This window comes from Pecten maximus, chromosome 12 (genome assembly GCF_902652985.1).
Source record: "Pecten maximus chromosome 12, xPecMax1.1, whole genome shotgun sequence".
NCBI classification, from domain to species: Eukaryota; Metazoa; Mollusca; class Bivalvia; order Pectinida; family Pectinidae; genus Pecten; species Pecten maximus.
This window is the reverse complement of record NC_047026.1, coordinates 17,293,383-17,314,557: the sequence shown is the minus strand read 5'-3', so window position 1 is coordinate 17,314,557 and position 21,175 is coordinate 17,293,383. Positions and strand designations below refer to the sequence as shown.

Here is a 21,175-nt window from a genome sequence, read left to right as displayed (position 1 = left end):
GAGCAGCTGATTAATTAGAATTTACCTGATAAAGACTCTGTACGGGTATTTACCTGATAAAGACTCTGTATGGGTATTTATCTGATAAAGACTCTGTACGGGTATTTACCTTATAAAGACTCTGTACGGGTATTTATCTGATAAAGACTCTGTATGGGTATTTATCTGATAAAGACTCTGTATGGGTATTTATCTGATAAAGACTCTGTACGGGTATTTACCTGATAAAGACTCTGTACGGGTATTTATCTGATAAAGACTCTGTATGGGTATTTACCTGATAAAGACTCTGTACGGGTATTTACCTGATAAAGACTCAGTGCGGGTATTTACCTGATAAAGACTCTGTATGGGTATTTACCTGATAAAGACTCTGTATGGGTATTTACCTGATAAAGACTCTGTATGGGTATTTACCTGATAAAGACTCTGTATGGGTATTTACCTGATAAAGACTCTGTATTGGTATTTACCTGATAAAGACTCTGTATGGGTATTTACCTGATAAAGACTCTGTATGGGTATTTACCTGATAAAGACTCCGACACGCTATTTGCATTAAGCACTACAGCACCGTTACTATTGGCGTCCCGCAACTTGTCGTACAGGACGATGGATTCTGGTTCCTTCTTCCGCGTAGCAGCCTGGCCACACCATTTCACCTTTGGTACGATCCACGCCTCTAGCTTACTGTTGTAGTACATTATCACTATATACACCAGGTAGAAAAGCACCAGACCTAAAGCCTCATACCTGTAACATGAAAGTCAGCAATTTTTTTCTAATTCAGGCAGAAGTAAACCAGAATATAACCAGAAATTTTCTATAAGACATGAATGTCCCAGCTCCTATACAATGATGTATCCTGTGCAGATGGGTCAAAGATGACCTTTGACCCTTTAACCTTGATCAATGACTTGGTGTCATGAAACTATGGTGTAAATATAAATGAAATATGTTAAGTGGTTCGCAGGATATGCCTTCATATTTGAGAAACATTATAGTAACACTAAAGTAATATTATAGTAACATTCTAGTATCAGTATTGTTACATTATAGTAATATTATAATATCATTACATTAACATTATAGTATCATTATAGTATTATTACAATATCATTACAGTAACATTACAGTAACATTATAGTATCATTATAGTTACATTATAGTTTCATGATAGTATCATCAGTTATATTATAGTATCATCATATTTACATTATAGTTACAATATAGTATCATTATAGTTACATGACAGTATCATTATAGTTACAATATAGTTACCTTATAGTTGCATTAAAGTTTCATTATAGTTACATTATATTTACAATATAGTTCATTATATTAATTGTAGTAACATCATTAGTAACATTATACTAACATCCTTAATTCCGTAATTACATCTTATATATATATAGTAACATTATAATATCATTATAGTATCATCATGGTTACATTAAAGTATCATCATGGTTACATTAAAGTATCATTATAGTAACATTATTGTATAATTATAGTTACATTATAGTATCATTATAGTTACATTATGGTATCATTATAGTTACATTATAGTATCATTATAGTAACATTATAGTATCATCATAGTTTCATTATAGTATCATCATATTTACATTATAGTTACATTATAGTATCATTACAGTTACGTGACAGTATCATTATAGTATCATTATAGTAACATTATAGTATCATTATAGTTACATTATAGTATCATTATATTAACATTATGGTATCATTATAGTAACATTAGTAACATTATACTAACATCTTTAATTCCGTAATTGCATCTTAGTTAAATTATAAATGATATATTATCATTGTATCAGCATAGTAACATTATACAGTTACATTAAAGTATCATTATAGTTACATTACAGTATCATTATAGTTACATTATGGTATCATTATAGTTACATTATTGTATCATTATAGTTACATTATAGTATAATTATAGTTGCATTGTGGTATCTTAGTAACATTAGTAACATTATACTAACATCTTTAATTCCGTAATTACTAATTAGCCCTACCCTAATCGCTTACTAAAGAGGCTAATACTATCAGACTATGTCATGATCATACAGCCATTGATTTGGTTTTTCTCACATGAGACAACAAATATTATATTACCAGTAGATGTTTCCATCCAATATCACAAGTGATAGGGCAGCAACACTTAGGGAATAGAAAACACAATCTCGGATCAATGGCCACCAGTTTAGGTATACTACCTACAACACAGGTAAAAATACTCTACAACACAAGTTAATATAATGGTGCATCTAAATCGTGTACAAATATTTCTACATTTTTGGGAACATTTTTGCTTCATATAACTATAAAATTTGAATCCTTGATTCCAAGTAGAACAAGAGGCCCAGGGGCCTTAACGGTCATCTGACTCTAAATTAAAAACCTTCTATTATTGTAGTATGTATTCTCTGTAGCAAGTATATAGTGGCACTGTTGGCCATGGTGGCCATCTTGGATTTCTGACCGATCCAATAAATAACAACACTTGGCCAGAACCATCTCAGGATCATTTCTGGTAAGTTACAGCTGAATCCCACTGACGGAATTTGAGAAGAAGTTTGAAATAGGTGTTGTTCAGGAAAAACCATGATTGCGCAATCATGTTACAAAATGGCCGCCGTGGCTACCATGTCGAAGCTTTTACGAAGCCAAAAAATAACCACACTTTGTTGCCTCTCCTTCCTTAACATCCTCACCAATTTCCAGCTCAATCGCACCAGTGGAACTGGAGAAGAAGTTTAAAACGTGTTTTTCAAGATGGTTGCCATGGCGGCCATCTTGGATTTCTGACCGACTTGAAAAATAACAACACTTGGTCAGGACCATCACAAAATCATTTCTGGTAAGTAAGAGCTCAATCCCACTGGTGGAATTTGAGAAGAAGTTTGATATAGGTGTTGTTTAGAAGAACCATGATTGCGCAATCATTTTACAAAATGGCTGCCGTGGCTGCAATGTCAAAGTTTTTACGAGGCCGAAAAAATAACAACACTTTATTGGCTCTCCTTCCTTAACATCCTCACCAATTTTCAGCTCAATCGCACCAGTGGAACTCAGCTCAATCGCACCAGTGGAACTGGAGAAGAAGTTTAAAATGTGTTTTTCAAAATGGTTGCCATGGCGGCCATCTTGGATTTCTGACCGACTTGAAAAATAACAACACTTGGTCAAGACCATCTCAGGATCATTTCTGCTTAGTAAGAGCTGAATCCCACTGGTGGAATTTGAGAAGAAGTTTGATATAGGTGTTGTTCAGAAGAACAATGATTGCGCAATCATGTTACAAATGGCTGCCGTGGCTGCCATGTCAAAGTTTTTACGAGGCTGAAAAATAACAACACTTTGTTGTCTCTCCTTCCTGAACATCCTCACCAATTTCCAGCTCAATCGCACCAGTGGAACTGGAGAAGAAGTTTAAAATGTGTTTTTCAAGATGGTTGCCATGGCGGCCATCTTGGATTTCTGACCGACTTGAAAAATAACAACACTTGGTCAGGACCATCTCAGGATCATTTCTGGTTAGTTAAAGCTGAATCCCACTGATGGAATTTGAGAAGAAGTTTGAAATAGGTGTTGTTCAGAAGAACAATGATTGCGCAATCATGTTACAAAATGGCTGCCGTGGCTGCCATGTCAAAGTTTTTACGAAGCCGAAAAATAACAACACTTTATTGGCTCTCCTTCCTTAACATCCTCACCAATTTCCAGCTCAATCACACCAGTGGAACTGGAGAAGAAGTTTAAAATGTGTTTTTCAAGATGGTTGCCATGGCGGCCATCTTGGATTTCTGACCGACCTGAAAAATAACAACACTTCCTCAGGACCATCCCAGGATCATTTCAGGCAAGTTTCAGCTCAATCTCACCAGTGGAACTTGAGAAGAAGTTTCAAATGTGTTTTCAAAATGGCGGCAATTGCGGCCATCTTGGATTTCGGACCGACCCGAAAATTAACAACACTTGGTCAGGACCATCCCAGCATCATTTCAGGCAAGTTTCAGCTCAATCCCACTGGTGGAACTTGAGAAGAAGTTTAAAATGTGAAAAGTTTACGCACGGCGGACGGCGGACGGCGCACGGCGCACGACGACGGACGAAGCATGATGACTATAGGTCATCCTGACCCTTCGGGTCAGATGACCTAATAAAAAATTAACAGTTAAAGATATTTTGAAACTTTGATGTCAAAGTTATCACTACTTGGGCCTTTGCCCCCTGAGCAGCAATGACAAAGTCATTGTCATCATTTTGAACTACTACATTGTAGTTGGGAGTGTTATCAATTAAAATGCCACATTGAAGACCTGTTGATGGGTGTTATCCGGCTACCTACACGAGCAGTGAACATTTCTTCACTTGTTTCCGCTTATTTTTCCATGTAAAATATCATCCCACATGACATGAGTTTTGAAAGATCAGTGATGTAACTGTATACCAAATATGGATATGGTTCACCTTTTTCTTCTGAGAAACTGATCTAAATTAAACTTTTTAATGTTAATGTGGACACATGAATGGCAACAGAAAAGTGACATATCAAAGACTATGATCTTACGTAACACAAAAACGCTTACTTAAATTGTAAAGAGGGTACAAATAATAATGATGACATCATAAGTGAGCACAAATAATGATGACATTATAGGGGAGCACAAATAATGATGACATTATAGGGGAGTACACATAATGATGACATCATATCTGTCATACTTACCATACCAGCCAGTAGTGCACACACACTGATGACAAACATCACATTATACACAGCAGATCCTACAACTGTTCCCAGTCCAATGTCATCCTGTAACCATGGAAACAAGTATCCAATTCAATTTAATTAATTCAGTATAAGAAAATGCAAATTATTACAACAAAATGTCAATTTATGCCATAACATGTGTTATGTATGTCAATAATGTTTGAAAATTAATCTGGGATTGTTTTCAAACACATACATTAATCTGTATTTTTTGATAACCAAGCATTATTACTGATCAAAAAAATCCATCAAACCCTGTAGATCTAGATAATTTTAAATTATAAGTAAATTAGGAACACCTGTCTTGATTAATCAAAAACATTTTTTTTTAAATTTCTGAGCAAAACATAGTGATGTGATATTAAAGACCCAAATATGATTTGGTCAGCACTTTTTTTTCTTTTTCACATTTTGTGTTTTCTTCGTCAGCAAATATTTTTTGACATTTATCAACAAACAAGGGCATGCACACAAGATAAGGTATGAGAGACAGTCTATTAAATACACAATGTATAAGGATTGACTTCTACAGGTGGAGGTACATAATTACAGGTACTAAATTACAGACAGGAGGACGATAATGATACACAATGATGTGTTAATGACCGGTGCCTGGTACAGGTGTATCTTCAGACACGATCGGACAGGTAACCACTAATAATAAACATTCATTAATTAGGAATAGCTAGAGTGTGATACATATTGTTATACAGATATGGCTCACAGACATCTCACATCAATCTGATTTTGTATCAGCAGATTTCTAATTACTACAAAAAAAAAGAAAAAAATTTAAAGTACATGCAATAATTAAAATACTCTTTGAGGTTTGTTCAAGAAAGGACAAACAATGATGAATCAATTTCTGAGTAGACATTTGTAAGTTATAATCATTGCTGATAACTGATGAGAAATTCACTTAATACAAACGCATGTCTATATTCCAGAAAGTCAAACTCATCAGTTTTAAAATGATTAAAGATGCTAGATAATAACTTCTTTGAAGAAAATTATATGGTAAAAACGATTAGAGTCTAAACTTATTAAAAATATCATTTGCTTCCCGAGACATTAAATAGAGTCTTCTTACAAAATTCTTAAAGCAGAAACTGTGTTTAATGAATCGTGATCACATCACTTAACTTCACTCATCTGAACAATGGTTTCATTGTAATGTTTGTACATGTATTACACCATAGCTAGATGTAAGACAAGTCATATGTGATCACAGAAATGTGGCAAACAGACCTACATATCATTGCCCTTCTGTTGAGAAATTGTAAAAATGCTAGTATATAAAGAGAAATATTGTTGCTGTTGGGTTTATCCCCTGTGAGTTGGAGTCTCCTTGTAGTAGCTGGTGGCTACCTCATTGAACAACATACGGGAAGCATGTCGCATGCCATCCAGAGCAATCACAGTAAATCAAGTCTCCTGCCCAAAGACACAACCTCATGAGCACTGAGACCGGTTCATTTCTCAGCTTCCCCAGAAATACAAACTGACACGGGTGGGGAGCGTCGAACCACGCACCTCAGATCTTCATCATAGATTACGTGGCCAGCGCTCCAACTGACTAAGTTATCACAGCCCCCTTAAGAGAAATATGGATAATTAAAGACCAAGAAACAAAATATCTTATTTCTAACTCTGTCTCATTTTGCAAAAAAGCAACAATATCGTATTATCTGTATAAGCTCTTATAAGCTGAAAGTTACATGCCAAAATATATTCCAAATATCGAGGCAGAGTGGTATGATAGAATATCTTTGGGATACAATAAATCATTTTTATATGATAAAAGGCAGAGTTCAAACTTTTGGAGGGATGTACAGTAATAAGGTAAGTGATGTACCTTCTGATATTGTATAAAAATATACAACAACCTGCTCTTGTTTTCAATCCATCATAATTACTCTTTGTCAGAGATGTAGCATCTTAAAGTGTGAAAGTAAATAACAGCAAACAAACCTTGGCAATGAAAACAGCAATGATTGCCGTAGCCAGCTCAGGGGCCGAGCTGCCTGCCGCCATGAAGGTTGCCCCGGCAACATCAGACTGGATCTGTAAAGCTGCAACATAAAATTTTACAAAAAAATAATATAGAAATATGGAGACCCTTATGACTGACATGGAAGTACAAATCACTATGATGTAGAGTCCTGCTATAAAGTATCCAATTCAACATGTATTTTCAACTTTTTTTCAAGCAAATTAACAACGAAAATGTGTTCATCTATTCAAGTTAGTAATATTCACCTTGTTCATGGATGTTTATTTAGTAATGTCCAAGAGGTGGTGCAGGGAATATAACAGTTTTCATCAAGTTGAAAGGTTTTGATTCCTTAATCAGACATGGAAATGTGTGGGATACCCATATTAACCAGCTCTCTCTATTTACTATTTAGGCTGAAGACTTGAAATTGTTTACCCTTAATTTGAATTCTCAGTAAAAAAAAAAAAAAAAAAAAAATTATTCATATCTTTTTAAATCCAATAAGACCAGCAAAAACAGCAGATAAAATCTAATAGGCTATATTGTTTAAAAGTTAAAATTTAGCAAGGTTGAAGTTAAGGCCTCTTCAGTTGTCTTAATTAAGTTGTCCTTTATTCCTCAATAGCTCTGCATATTTTATCACTGTTGTATCCTGCATGTAGGCAAGGGATATCAAGAACCAAACGAACCTTAAAGTGTTGGCTCTATCATTGGATCCTCGTTTTAGTTAGTTGTCAAAAACTGTGAATGTGGAAATTGACGAAGGGGAATTTTACGTGAAATACACTATGGTCATTCGGCCACAAAAAATTCCCACTTATGTATGTGAAAGTTAAAGGGACAATTTAGTCAAGCATGCTTTTTATAATTCAAGCAGAATCAATAAAACATATATCCAGACAAAAGAATTTGCGGTCAACAGTTATCTACTACATAGCCAATGTCCAGTATGGTCAGTTTAAGGTTTGGGGAAAGCCCACGTCAAATATAGCAATACTCCAAATATAGTGCAACGTGTTGCGCCCTCTGGCGGGAACAGAGTTACTTGTAAACACATCCACGCGATCGAAGCACAGAGTGACGACACGGTAAATGTAATTTCATATATCCTTATTTCTTTGGATTTTGCTTTAACAACATGCGTGGCAAACAGTTGTTACATGTATCATAGTTGATAGATTCAATAATGATTTACTATTTTGACAATTCAAATCGACCAAACACAGGTTTATTCCAGGGTCACCGAACGGGAATTCGTTATTGTGTACACACATGCATGTATACGGCCGATACGTATGCTGAAAAAGATTGTATTTTCATTTGTGTACAAATGCAAACAAACGCTAACACCAATCTAAGTGATTTATTTCATCCATGATGTAATCAGAACAATACTTATAACAAGCATGAATGGAATTATGATAATGGAAGTTGTACAGAACTGTCTTGGCAAACTCGCTCGCAACTGTATGAACTTCTTCATTGTTGTCACAACCGTTTCGAAAAAACTCACATCTGTTATATTCGTGACCTAACAGTAATTCTCCATACATTTTGTTTATCCATTCACTGTCTACGTTTGGTACGAGACCCGCAACCTATAGTTAAAATATCTGCTAACAGCTTCAAATGCAAACCAATGTTGTTTACAGTCACGAGACGGGGCTGTGCTTGCACACATGTATACACAGTGTGTATAGAGACGACTTGCTCATTTGCATATAAATCGTATGGTTATACGATTATGACCCCCCTTACAATTAATTAAAAAACGCATGGAAAACATAAACTTGTACCAATCTACGACCAAGGATAGTTCATAAGGAGAACTGAAGCACACTTTCATGAAATAATTTGTGAAATGTTAAAAAGGTAAACAAACTTGACTAAATTGTCCCTTTAAGTAACAGGTGAACAAGAAAAATTTGCAGGATTAATCTCCAAGCATAAAGTTTACCTATAGGAATTGTGAAATAAAACCTCCGCGGAAATAACCACATTTACAGGAAAGTTTACAAATTGCAATCAAATGACAATTTACAAAATTAAGTTTAATTATAATGATGTTTTAGCAAGTAAATGATCAAAACAGTCACTTAAAGTACATCAGCTTTAAAACCAACAGTCATCTTGTAGAATGAAGATGCTGACCATCGGAATCATGTATAGCATTTATCGGCAAAAAAAAACCCTGTCTACAAATAAGCCATCTTCTTCATTTTTGCAAAATCATCAGATTAAACCCTCCTCAAACTTCTGCACCAAACTTTTTCACAAGGGAATGTGACTTACTTGAGGATAAATAAGGTACTTAAATTTTACACCCGGGGAGTGGGCTAATTTGTGGATAAATACGGTACTTAACATTTACACTAGGGGAGGGGACTTATTTGAGGATAAATACAGTACTTAACTTTTACACTAGGGGAGGGGCTTACTTGAGGATAAATATGGTACTTAACATTTACACTAGGGGAGGGGGCTTATTTGAGAATAAATACGGTACTTAACATTTACACTAGGGGAGGGGGCTTATTTGAGGATAAATACAGTACTAAACTTTTACACTAGGGGAGGGGCTTACTTGAGGATAAATACAGTACTAAACTTTTACACTGGGGGAGGGGCTGACTTGAGGATAAATACAGTACTAAACTTTTACACTAGGGGAGGGGCTGACTTGAGGATAAATACAGTACTAAACTTTTACACTAGGGGAGGGGCTGACTTGAGGATAAATACAGTACTAAACTTTTACACTAGGGGAGGGGCTGACTTGAGGATAAATACAGTACTAAACGTTTACACTAGGGGAGGGGCTGACTTGAGGATAAATACAGCACTAAACTTTTACACTAGGGGAGGGGCTGACTTGAGGATAAATACGGTACTAAACTTTTACACTAGGGGAGGGGCTGACTTGAGGATAAATACGGTACTAAACTTTTACACCAGGTGAGGGGCTTACTTGAGGATAAATACAGTAATCAATGATGACACTGAACATACAAATGATATACATTATCATGTCCGTTCTGATTACAATTAAATGCTGATTATGCAATAGCAAGAAGAATTGTTGAGTGCACATCGGGAAAACAAGCACTTCTAGTAAGGAAACAAAATGAAACCTTTGACCTGAAAAGTAGTCCTATTTGCAAGAACTTTCAATATTGAGGAAGCACCGTATGACATTTGACTTTGATGGGTCTAGTGGAACTGAATTTATTGCATGGAGACTCTTGTTTCGACAACCGACTACAAATAATCACTGACACTACAATGATTCCTTCATACACGTACCAGGTATGTGACCTTTTACTTCACCAAAAATATTTTTGCTTTCTGATAAATAATGGCAGATTCTATTCTGTGGAATAACTATTAACACAACAGAATTAACTGTTTTAAATGGTAAATAGCTAAATCAATTTGATACACAGCCTGTGAGGTACTATAACAGTGTTTCTATACAGTTGAGCTAAATCAGGTTTTTCTGTGTTAAATGTTCTAATTCTAATTTATCAGGTTTGATGAAGACAACTTCAGGATGATGATGATGAAGAGTTAACACAGAAACCTCACCCCTACTGCAGTTTTTCCTGATCAATTTGGGGAATTGCCACATGGATGAAATTGGGAAAATTTTGTATGCCATGATCAGCAATAGATTAGGATTTTTTTTTTTTTGTGGCATATGATGCACAAATGGGGGAAAAATCATTGTCCGATTTGTTAGGTTTGATGAAGATAACATTAGGATAATGATTGTAAAGAGTTAACACAAAAACCTCTTCCCTACTGCAGTGTTTTTCGTCGTCAATTCGGGGCATTGGATGAAATTTGGCATTGTTTGTATGGCATAAGCGATGAATTAGGATTTTCTTTTTTGTGCATATGTTGCAAAAATGGGCAAAAAAAACAACTAAATATATCCAAGCAATCTATTTCTATGCAAAGAGTGTTTTAGGATTATATATGTATGTATTAGAACAATGAACTTTATTATCATAAGCAAGTTAAGTGTTAGACTTTCAATCTTGAAAAAACAAAATTGGGAATTTGGTTCGTACATCTTCCCTTTTCCACTTGAATTGAGGTCGAAAACCAAACATATGGAAACTAGAAATCTTGACAAAATTACTATTATAAAATGCTATAAATAACTGGAGGGGGAGATATCTAGTATCCGTCTTAGGTTTGACCAATTACTACAGTATGGAGATAACACAAATAATGTGTCTGATTATTGGACCAGTGCATTAAGACAATCATTACTAAAGTGGTCATGACAGATGATGGGTCTAGAGGGGGAGTGGAAATGGTTTACATAGGACAGAATACAGAAAGAGACTACTGGGAATTTAATTAAAACAAAAAGGCTTGACAAGACAGGATAGTTAATATATGTGAGTGGAGAAGATATGCTTGCAGACAGGGAAGTATATGAATGGATGGACAAACATGAGGTATAAGTGAAATAACAGCCACATAGGGGAGGTAACTGATTAAGGATGGCCATACAGGGGAGGTAACTGGTTAAGGATGGCCATACAGGGGAGGTAACTGAAAGTATGGTTAAACAGGGGAGGTAACTGATTCAGGATGGCCATACAGGGGAGGTAACTGAAAGGATGGTTAAACAGGGGAGGTAACTGATTAAGGATGGCTATACAGGGGAGGTAACTGGTTAAGGATGGCCGGCCATACAGGGGAGGTAACTGGTTTAGGATGGCCATACAGGAGAGGTAACTGATTAAGGATGGTTAAACAGGGGAGGTAACTGATTAAGGATGGCCGGCCATACAGGGGAGGTAACTGGATAAGGATTGCCATACAGGTGAGGTAACTGAAAGGATGGTTAAACAGGGGAGGTAACTGATTAAGGATGGCCGGCCATACAGGGGAGGTAGCTGATTAAGGATGGCTATACAGGGGAGGTAACTGAAAGGATGGTTAAACAGGGGAGGTAACTGATTAAGGATGGCTATACAGGGGAGGTAACTGAAAGGATGGCTAAACAGGGGAGGTAACTGAAAGGATGGTTAAACAGGGGAGGTAACTGATTAAGGATGGCTATACAGGGGAGGTAACTGATTAAGGAAGGCCGGCCATACAGGGGAGGTATCTGGATAAGGATGTCCATACAGGGGAGGTAACTGGTTAAGGATGGCCATACAGGGGAGGTAACTGAAAGGATGGTTAAACAGGGGAGGTAACTGATCAAGGATGGCCATACAGGGGAGGTAACTGAAAGGATGGTTAAACAGGGGAGGTAACTGATTAAGGATGGCCGGCCATACAGGGGAGGTAACTGATTAAGGATGGCCATGTCCAACACAGGGGAGGTAACTTGACTGGATGGCCATACAGCGGAGGTAGCTGAAATGACGTCCAACCCAGGGGAGATAACTGAAAGAATGTCCAAAACAGGGAAGGTAACTGAATGGATGACCATACAGGGGAGCTAGCTGAATGGATGACCATACAGGGGAGCTAACTGAATGGATGACCATACAGGGGAGCCTAACTGAATGGATGACCATACAGGGGAGGTAAACGGAAGGATAGTCAAACAGGAGAGGTAACTGAAAGAATGTCCAAAACAGGGAAGGTAACTGAATGGATGACCATACAGGGGAGCTAGCTGAATGGATGACCATACAGGGGAGCTAACTGAATGGATGACCATACAGGGGAGCTAACTGAATGGATGACCATACAGGGGAGGTAAACGGAAGGATAGTCAAACAGGAGAGGTAACTGAAAGAATGGCCACACAGGGGAGGCTACATTGTAATAGGGAGAAGACAGATACCTGAATGAACATTGTTTGTTGATTAGGCTGTGTTGTTCAATTTGACTTAAATACTATATAAAGATTTTACTATATAAAGATTGGTAAGTATATCGATATCTATATGTTTAGATTATAATTTCACTCAACAACAGGAAATTATTTATCACCAATTTCAAAGTAGGATCAACTATTATAGAAGTAAAGTATTCCCCATTCCTCTCTTACTCTGATCTACACAGTATGTAAGCATAACAATCCTGGAGTATCAAGGCTTCACCAGGTCACACCAACATAAAACATATGACTACTAACTAGATCAGTTTTGTGTATTCATTATATCACTGACCACCCAAATCTGTCAATAACTAGATTTTGGCCAGAACCTTAAATACCCGGCTTCAAGATCATTAATAAATGTCACCCCTTCAAATGTACAATAGAATCTTCTAACCTTTGAATCTAGTATAGTTTCATATGACCAAAAGGGATGACAGGACTAGAACAGATAAAACCTGTTCATGGTTTATTCCATTGCCCCTTTAATGGTCATGATATACCATTGTTATTATCACATAATTGGCATGTTATCCACTGAATTTGACCAATATGTTATATTTTTGCATATGTCACTAATTTAATACACCCTGGGGTGTTTTTCATTGGCAGTGCCAGTCAGAAATCGATTGTCACATGAAATGTTGTTTGATTAAACCCTCCAAATTTTGATCTCAAAATTAAACCTGCCAAAATGTAAGTTTTCTGAGTAATTTGATAAACAATTTAAGGTTTGTGAAATTGTAAAATCTCATAGAAAATGAAAACCCATTTAAATATCCAAGTCAAAATTGTATCATCGACTTTATATCCATCCTTAATAATCCGATCCATCGTATACATGATCTCTAAGTTCTGTCTGCATCTAGATTATTTTTTAACAATAGGGCATAAAATCAAATATTGATTGTTTCCCCTTCCTACATACCCACCCACAACACCCCTAATACTCAAGATATTATATTCGGATTCTATCATTTCTGTTTTCTAAAACAACATTTATACTTAATTATCATGAGTTTACATTTATTAATGTTTGTGCCTTGTGTTCTTTTTGATATGCCTTTATACAATTCATTTTATAGGTTACTAAAATGTTTTAGGTTATGGAAGAGAAATAGATAATATTGTACCTGTAAAAAAATGATATATTTTACCCATCTTCTTATACCCAACACCTTCTAGCACAGGTCAGTAAAGCGGAAATAAACATATTTTCAATTATAGCCCAGTGTCTAGTAATTTGTATAATAGACATTTATGAAACCACTTCAAGTGATGTCCAACATCCTTCCCAATGCTGATTACACCGGAAACGTGATAAAAAATACCAATCCTTTTTTAGGTATGTCTCACTAAAAATAGTGAATAATTAAAAAAAAAAAACTTAATTAAACACCTAAGAATTTTTTATTTTCTGTAAATATCTTTTGGTTTAGAATGGAGCATACACAACAAACAGAATTTACCTAAATTGATTGGCAACTTAATTGTCCTGACAACAGGCTAGCTGAATCAGCTGCTATTTTAAGAATGATAATCCTAGCCCCAAGGACGGACAATAATTGCATTATCACACACAGAAATAGCCATGATTTGAACACAAAGTGTCTTATTTGCATACAAAATACTAATGAATAATGTTGCAGATAGATCTGGGAGATACATAGATCTGGGAACTTTTATTGCCTTAATCATAATATATACATTGTATGCAACAACTGGTATGAATGACCTTGTGTGAACCATCTTGTATGAATGACCTTGTGGGAACCATCTTGTATGAATGACCTTGTGGGAACCATCTTGTATGAATGACCTTGTGCAAACTATCTTGTATGAATGACCTTGTGCGAACAATTTTGTATGAATGACCTTGTGCGAACAATCTTGTATGAATGACCTTGTGTGAACCATCTTGTATGAATGACCTTGTGAACTATATCGTATGAATGACCTTGTGTGACCAATCTTGTATGAATGACCTTGTGTGAACCATCTCCTATGAACGACCTTGTGCGAACCATCTCATATGAATGACCTTGAGTGAATAATCTCGTATGAATGACCTTGTGTGAACCATATCCCATGAATGACCTTGTGTGAACTATCCTGTATTAATGACCTTGTGTGAACAATCTCGTATGAATGACCTTGTGTGAACAATCTCTTATGAATGACCTTGTGTGAACCATCTCCTATGAATGACCTTGTGTGAACCATCTCCTATGAATGACCTTGTGTGAACCATCTCTTATGAATGACCTTGTGTGAACCATCTCCTATGAATGACCTTGTGTGAACCATCTCATATGAATGACCTTGAGTGAATAATCTCGTATGAATGACCTTGTGTGAACCATCTCCTATGAATGACCTTGAGTGAATAATCTCCTATGAATGACCTTGTGTGAACCATCTCCTATGAATGACCTTGTGTGAACCATCTCCTATGAATGACCTTGTGTGAACCATCTCCTACAAATGACCTTGTGTGAACCATCTCATATGAATGACCTTGAGTGAACTATCCTGTATTAATGACCTTGTGTGAACAATCTCCTATGAATGACCTTGTGTGAACCATCTCGTATGAATGACCTTGTGTGAACCATCTCGTATGAATGACTTTGTGCGAACAATCTCGTATGAATGACTTTGTGTGAACCATCTCCTATGAATGACCTTGTGTAAACCATCTCCTATAAATGACCTAGTGTGAACTTTCTTGTATAAATGACCTTGTGTGAACTTTCTTGTATAAATTACCTTGTGTGAACTATCTTGTATAAATGACCTTGTGTGAACCATCCCTATGAATAATCGGGAGCGAATGACTATCACAGGACCCCCAGTTAAAGCACAACCATCGTATGAACAACTATCATCTGACGTATTATCACATTCCCATAGTAAGCAACCATCGTATGACGTACTAATACATTCTCATACTGAACGACCATCATATGACGATCACATCCCCTCGGTGAACGACCATCATAGGACTACTATAACATCCCCTCTAGCGAACAACTATCACATGATGTACTATCTCAGAGCCCCGAGTAAAAGACCTCATATGACTAACTTATATAATCACAGCCCCAGTGAACTTATATAACATACTATCTCGGAGCCTCATATGACTTACTATCACAGATGATTTCAAGAGAAGGCACAAAGTAGTCATCGCAAAGATAGGCAAATCCCAGGAACATGTAGAGAGACACGAGGATGTGAATGGTGATCCCACCCCGCACACGATCCTCCTGGCTAAACAGCCCCTTCGGGAACTGTTCCACGGCCCGCGGGGTACAGTTCTCAAGGCCTGTCAGGTGACGCGACTCCACTGAAACACACGAAGTACACAATAAAATAAGTACCTTAATTAATCAAGCATGTGAAATTTTTTTGAGGGATTGGTGCATTTTTCAGATCACATATCAAATACAGTATTGTCAATGAAAATACATACAAATGATATTCTCTGTACTTTGTTTATGACTAAATTGTATAGGTCTGATACATGTATATGAAAATTATCTATTCCTTGTGATTATTAAACCTTCTTATGCGGAAAAACATATATATTACTGTGGTTAACGATCAAAATTATAATTTGTTTTGAACATTTCTAAGCATTTTCATTTTTTTTTTTTCCTTAATTTTCAAATTTATTTCCAAACAATTCAGCAGTCAGCGCGAATGGCTAGAATGAGACAAAACACTACTACGGTTAACTATCCAGTAGTTATATCCATGGGGCAAAAATTGCATTAAATTTGATACAATGTTAGGTTCAATGAACTGTGATAAGCATTGCTTGGCTTATTACCATAGGCTTATATTTTTGCAGGATAGATTTTTTAGCCTTGAGACAAAACTGTTTAATTTAATTTTAATTCATTCCACACTCCTACTACATATATATATATGTATGCACCACAGTATAACTACGACAGGAAATTCAAATCTTTACCAACACATATAGTGCATATATGACAGGAAGACAACTTGATGACTCGTGCCCTGACAAGGCCTCAAACTCATGCTCTATGGCACCAAATTGCCAAGTCAGAAATACCTGCAGCTTATGCAGCTGCACCTCAACCATGAGGCCCGGTCAGGGTTGTAGTCATAAAGTTGTCTTCCCTCGTCATTTGTGTATATATACATGTATTTATACTCGTATCTCAGTGATCCTCAATGGCATGAATTCTTACAGCCAAGAATTAATTGAAATATCTCGTTAGCCTTGAATCTGAAATTTTGCATTTATTGAATGCCATACATATATTTTAAAACACATTTAAGAGTAATAAAAACTTTTCTAGTCTATGTATGTTGAAAATCACCCAGTACCTATTAAAAACCATATTATATTAGGAATCATTCCTGTTCTGAAACTGATTTTGAGATAAGAATTAGAAATCCTGCTGTCATCACTAAATTCTACCACTTACTCATATGGTTTTATATCATTTTTCGTGTAAAATATAATTAACTTTGACAATCAGCTGATATCAATTCTGAGCACTCGTTTGGCCCTCAGTTTTCCAACTTCAAATATATATATTTAATTCGTCTAATCATTCCTCAAAGAGTCTTAACATCATTCTGAAGATTTCACAAACTGACGATGCGCTGAGATCCAATTAATTTTTGTTATTTGATCTTTTTCTAATCAATGACAACGCATAAATCAAACCAAAGGAAAATCTCTCCTGAAGGTAATCTTGTGAAACATCCTTTTTTTTCTCTCTCCATTTAATCAAAATCCCTGCTTTAAGCTGCAGTCTTTGATTTCAACAGAAAACACAGAATGTTAGGACTGATATATTTCATATGACAACTACGATCGCTAAATTTCAATGTAGTTGATCTATTTCAGGACATTAGATCCCAAACATGATTGACTTTTCCTCATTACCAGGACGAGATTAAATGACTAGGGAGCAAGGATTCATCAGAGTTTTCATCATTAACATTACATCTGATACCACGAGGCTTGGCCATATGTAAACCACACAATTCATCATCTCTGTACAGAATTTTTGTGATATCTATATCTTGTTTTCCAACATGTAGGAGGGTTGGTTCTTTGATAATTGTCTGTCCCTAGTAAGACCGATCATACATAAACATGAATATGGAGCCATTACATGGAATACAGAAAAAAGTACTCGTAAGCAAGATTCAATACAAGTATCATAGCTTCGGGTTGAATTATCTAACATGAATGAAATGGAGGATTTATATGCAATTCTGAAACACAATATACCATATGACCTGCATATTGATTTTGCCGAATAAGATTATTCAGTATCAAATCCATGCATCAGTACAAACGTCTTAAGATAAGCGTTGTTTAATTGAATATGTTGACTAAATCAAGCCCTGGCAGAATACTCTGTGCTAAGTTTCATTAACCAGATTATAGATTCTTCTCGAGTTTCAGATTTTTTTTCTGACACTTTCTGCTATAATCTCTCACTTTTATTTCACAAGTGTTACAGCAGCTAATGAATGACAGATCCACCGATACAGTAATTCGAGCAGCTTATGCAGACAAGAAACCCTCTAGGATGAGAATAATTCTATACTCCACAACTACATCCTGGGCAGATTAGGTAATGAATGCCAAACAGCAACATCTCATAGCATCAGGCTTCGACTGCCAGAAATCATTCCAAAATCCAGTTTCTTTCATTTATTGAAGAAACAACCATTTACTCTATTGAAATTTAAAACAAGAAACCCAAAAGTGTGTCATTATCTCCCGCATTCAACTAGTAATGGAAGCCACACAGACATATATTGTTGCCATGGTAACAGATACTGTATCCTACCACTTTATTGATATTTGATGTGGATCTTCTGTTTCTTTTACTGTTGATTTTTTTTTTCTAAAACAGTTATTCATCCACAAATAAACGTGTAGTACAAGACAGCTAAAGACACCTGATATGCCATACTTAAACTATATATAGAAGACCGAGCTTGATACTACAATACCTGGTCAGCCATTGAAGCTAGAGGTCATTGTTCTCTGGCTTCAAGCAGATATCAATTTTCATTAACTGCATTATTTTTCTTCATTAATCTCAAAAGTAGGTGCTCCATGAAATAGTTTTCTTTTGTTTTTCCATTAGCTTCCAGGTATTGTTGTTTGCTTGGATTTTAGGATAACCATCTGTGAATTGAGTGACCCCACACCCACACTACACTCATTCACATACTGAGACCACTAACCCAAAAATGCAGTCCTTTAGAGGTCCTTGTAGTAGCTGGTGGCTACCTCACTGACCAATAGAGGCATGTGTCCAAAAATGAGCATACAATATATGTATCAAGATACAAAGTCCACGATAACAAAGATAATCCCATGAGAGCTCTTCAAACGTGAGAAAACATGAGAGCTCCTTGAAATGTGAAAACAAACAGATAGACAAACAGACCGAGTTAACACACAGAAAGACAAACTAACACACAGATAGACAAACAGACAGAGTTAACACACAGATAGACAAACAGACCGAGTTAACACAGAGATAGACAAACAGACCGAGTTAACACATAGATAGACAAACAGACAGAGTTGACACACAGATAGACAAACAGACAGAGTTAACACACAGATTGACAAACAGACAGAGTTAACACAGAGATAGACAAACAGACTGAGTTAACACACAGATAGACAGACAGACAGAGTTGACACAGAGATAGACAGACAGACAGAGTTAACACAGAGATAGACAAACAGACCGAGTTAACATACAGATTGACAAACAGTCAGAGCTAACACACAGATAGACAGAGAGTTGACACACAGATAGACAAACAGACAGAGTTAACACACAGATAGACAGACAGACAGAGTTAACACAGAGATAGACAAACAGACAGAGTTTACACACAGATTGACAAACAGACAGAGCTAACACACAGATAGACAGAGAGTTAACACACAGATAGACAAACAGGCCGAGTTAACATACAGATAGACAGACTGAGTTAACACACAGATCGACAAACAGACAGAGCTAACACACAGATAGACAAACAGACAGAGTTTACACACAGATTGACAAACAGACAGAGCTAACACACAGATAGACAGAGTTAACACACAGATAGACAAACAGACCGAGTTAACATACAGACAGACAAACAGACAGAGCTAACACACAGATAGACAGAGAGTTAACACACAGATAGACAAACAGACCGAGTTAACATACAGACAGACAAACAAACAGAATTAACACACAGATAGACACACAGACAGAGTTAACACACAGAGACACAGACAGAGTTAACACACAGATAGACAAACAGACCGAGTTAACACATAGATAGATAAACAGACCGAGTTAACACAGAGATAGACAAACAGACCGAGTTAACATACAGACAGACAAACAGACAGAATTAACACACAGATAGATAAACAGACAGAGTTAACACACAGAGACACAGACAGAGTTAACACACAGATAGACAAACAGACCGAGTTAACACACAGATAGACAAACAGACAGAGTTAACACACAGATAGATAAACAGACAGAGTTAACACACAGATAGACAAACTAACACACAGATAGACTAACAGACTGAGTTAACACATAGATAGACAAACAGACAGAGTTAACACAGAGATAGATAAACAGACAGAGTTAACACACAGATAGACAAACAGACAGAATTAACACAGAGATAGACAAACAGACCGAGTTAACACACAGATAGACAAACAGACAGAATTAACACACAGATAGACAAACAGACCGAGTTAACACACCGTCGACAAACAGACCAAGTTAACACAGAGATAGACAAACAGACCGAGTTAACATACAGACAGACAAACAGACAGAGTTAACACACAGATAGACAAACAGACCGAGTTAACACACAGATAGACAAACAGACAGAATTAACACACAGATAGATAAACAGACAGAGTTAACACACAGATAGACAAACTAACACACAGATAGACTAACAGACTGAGTTAACACAGAGATAGATAAACAGACAGAGTTAACACACAGATAGACAAACAGACAGAATTAACACACAGATAGACAAACAGACCGAGTTAACACACCGTCGACAAACAGACAGAGTTAACACACAGATAGACAAACAGACCGAGTTAACACACCGTCGACAAACAGACAGAGTTAACACACAGATAGACTAACAGACTGAGTTAACACAGAGATAGATAAACAGACAGAGTTAACACACAGATAGACTAACACACAGATAGACAAACAGACAGAGTTAACACACAGATAGACAAACAGACCGAGTTAACACACAGACAAACAGAGTTAACACACAGACAAACAGAGTTAACACACAGATAGACAAACAGACAGAGCTAATACACAGATAGATAAACAGAGTTAACACAGAGATAGACAAACAGACCGAGTTAACACACAGATAGACAAACAGACCGAGTTAACACACAGATAGACAAACAGACAGAGCTAACACACAG

The 21,175-nt window shown here is 36.4% G+C and overlaps 1 protein-coding gene across 1 annotated transcript in view; it reads right to left on the bottom strand.

The window, feature by feature from the left end:
- LOC117339369 (sodium/potassium/calcium exchanger 3-like) overlaps positions 1-21,175 on the bottom strand; it is a 79,176-nt gene that overhangs the window by 18,095 nt on the left and 39,906 nt on the right. Inside the window, exons 2-6 of the mRNA XM_033900923.1 lie at positions 15,809-16,006; positions 6,779-6,879; positions 4,763-4,849; positions 2,146-2,246; positions 530-753 (exon numbers count right to left, since the gene is read on the bottom strand). Of these exons, the coding sequence (XP_033756814.1) occupies positions 530-753; positions 2,146-2,246; positions 4,763-4,849; positions 6,779-6,879; positions 15,809-16,006 (711 nt within the window). The remainder of the gene's footprint in view (positions 1-529; positions 754-2,145; positions 2,247-4,762; positions 4,850-6,778; positions 6,880-15,808; positions 16,007-21,175) is intronic.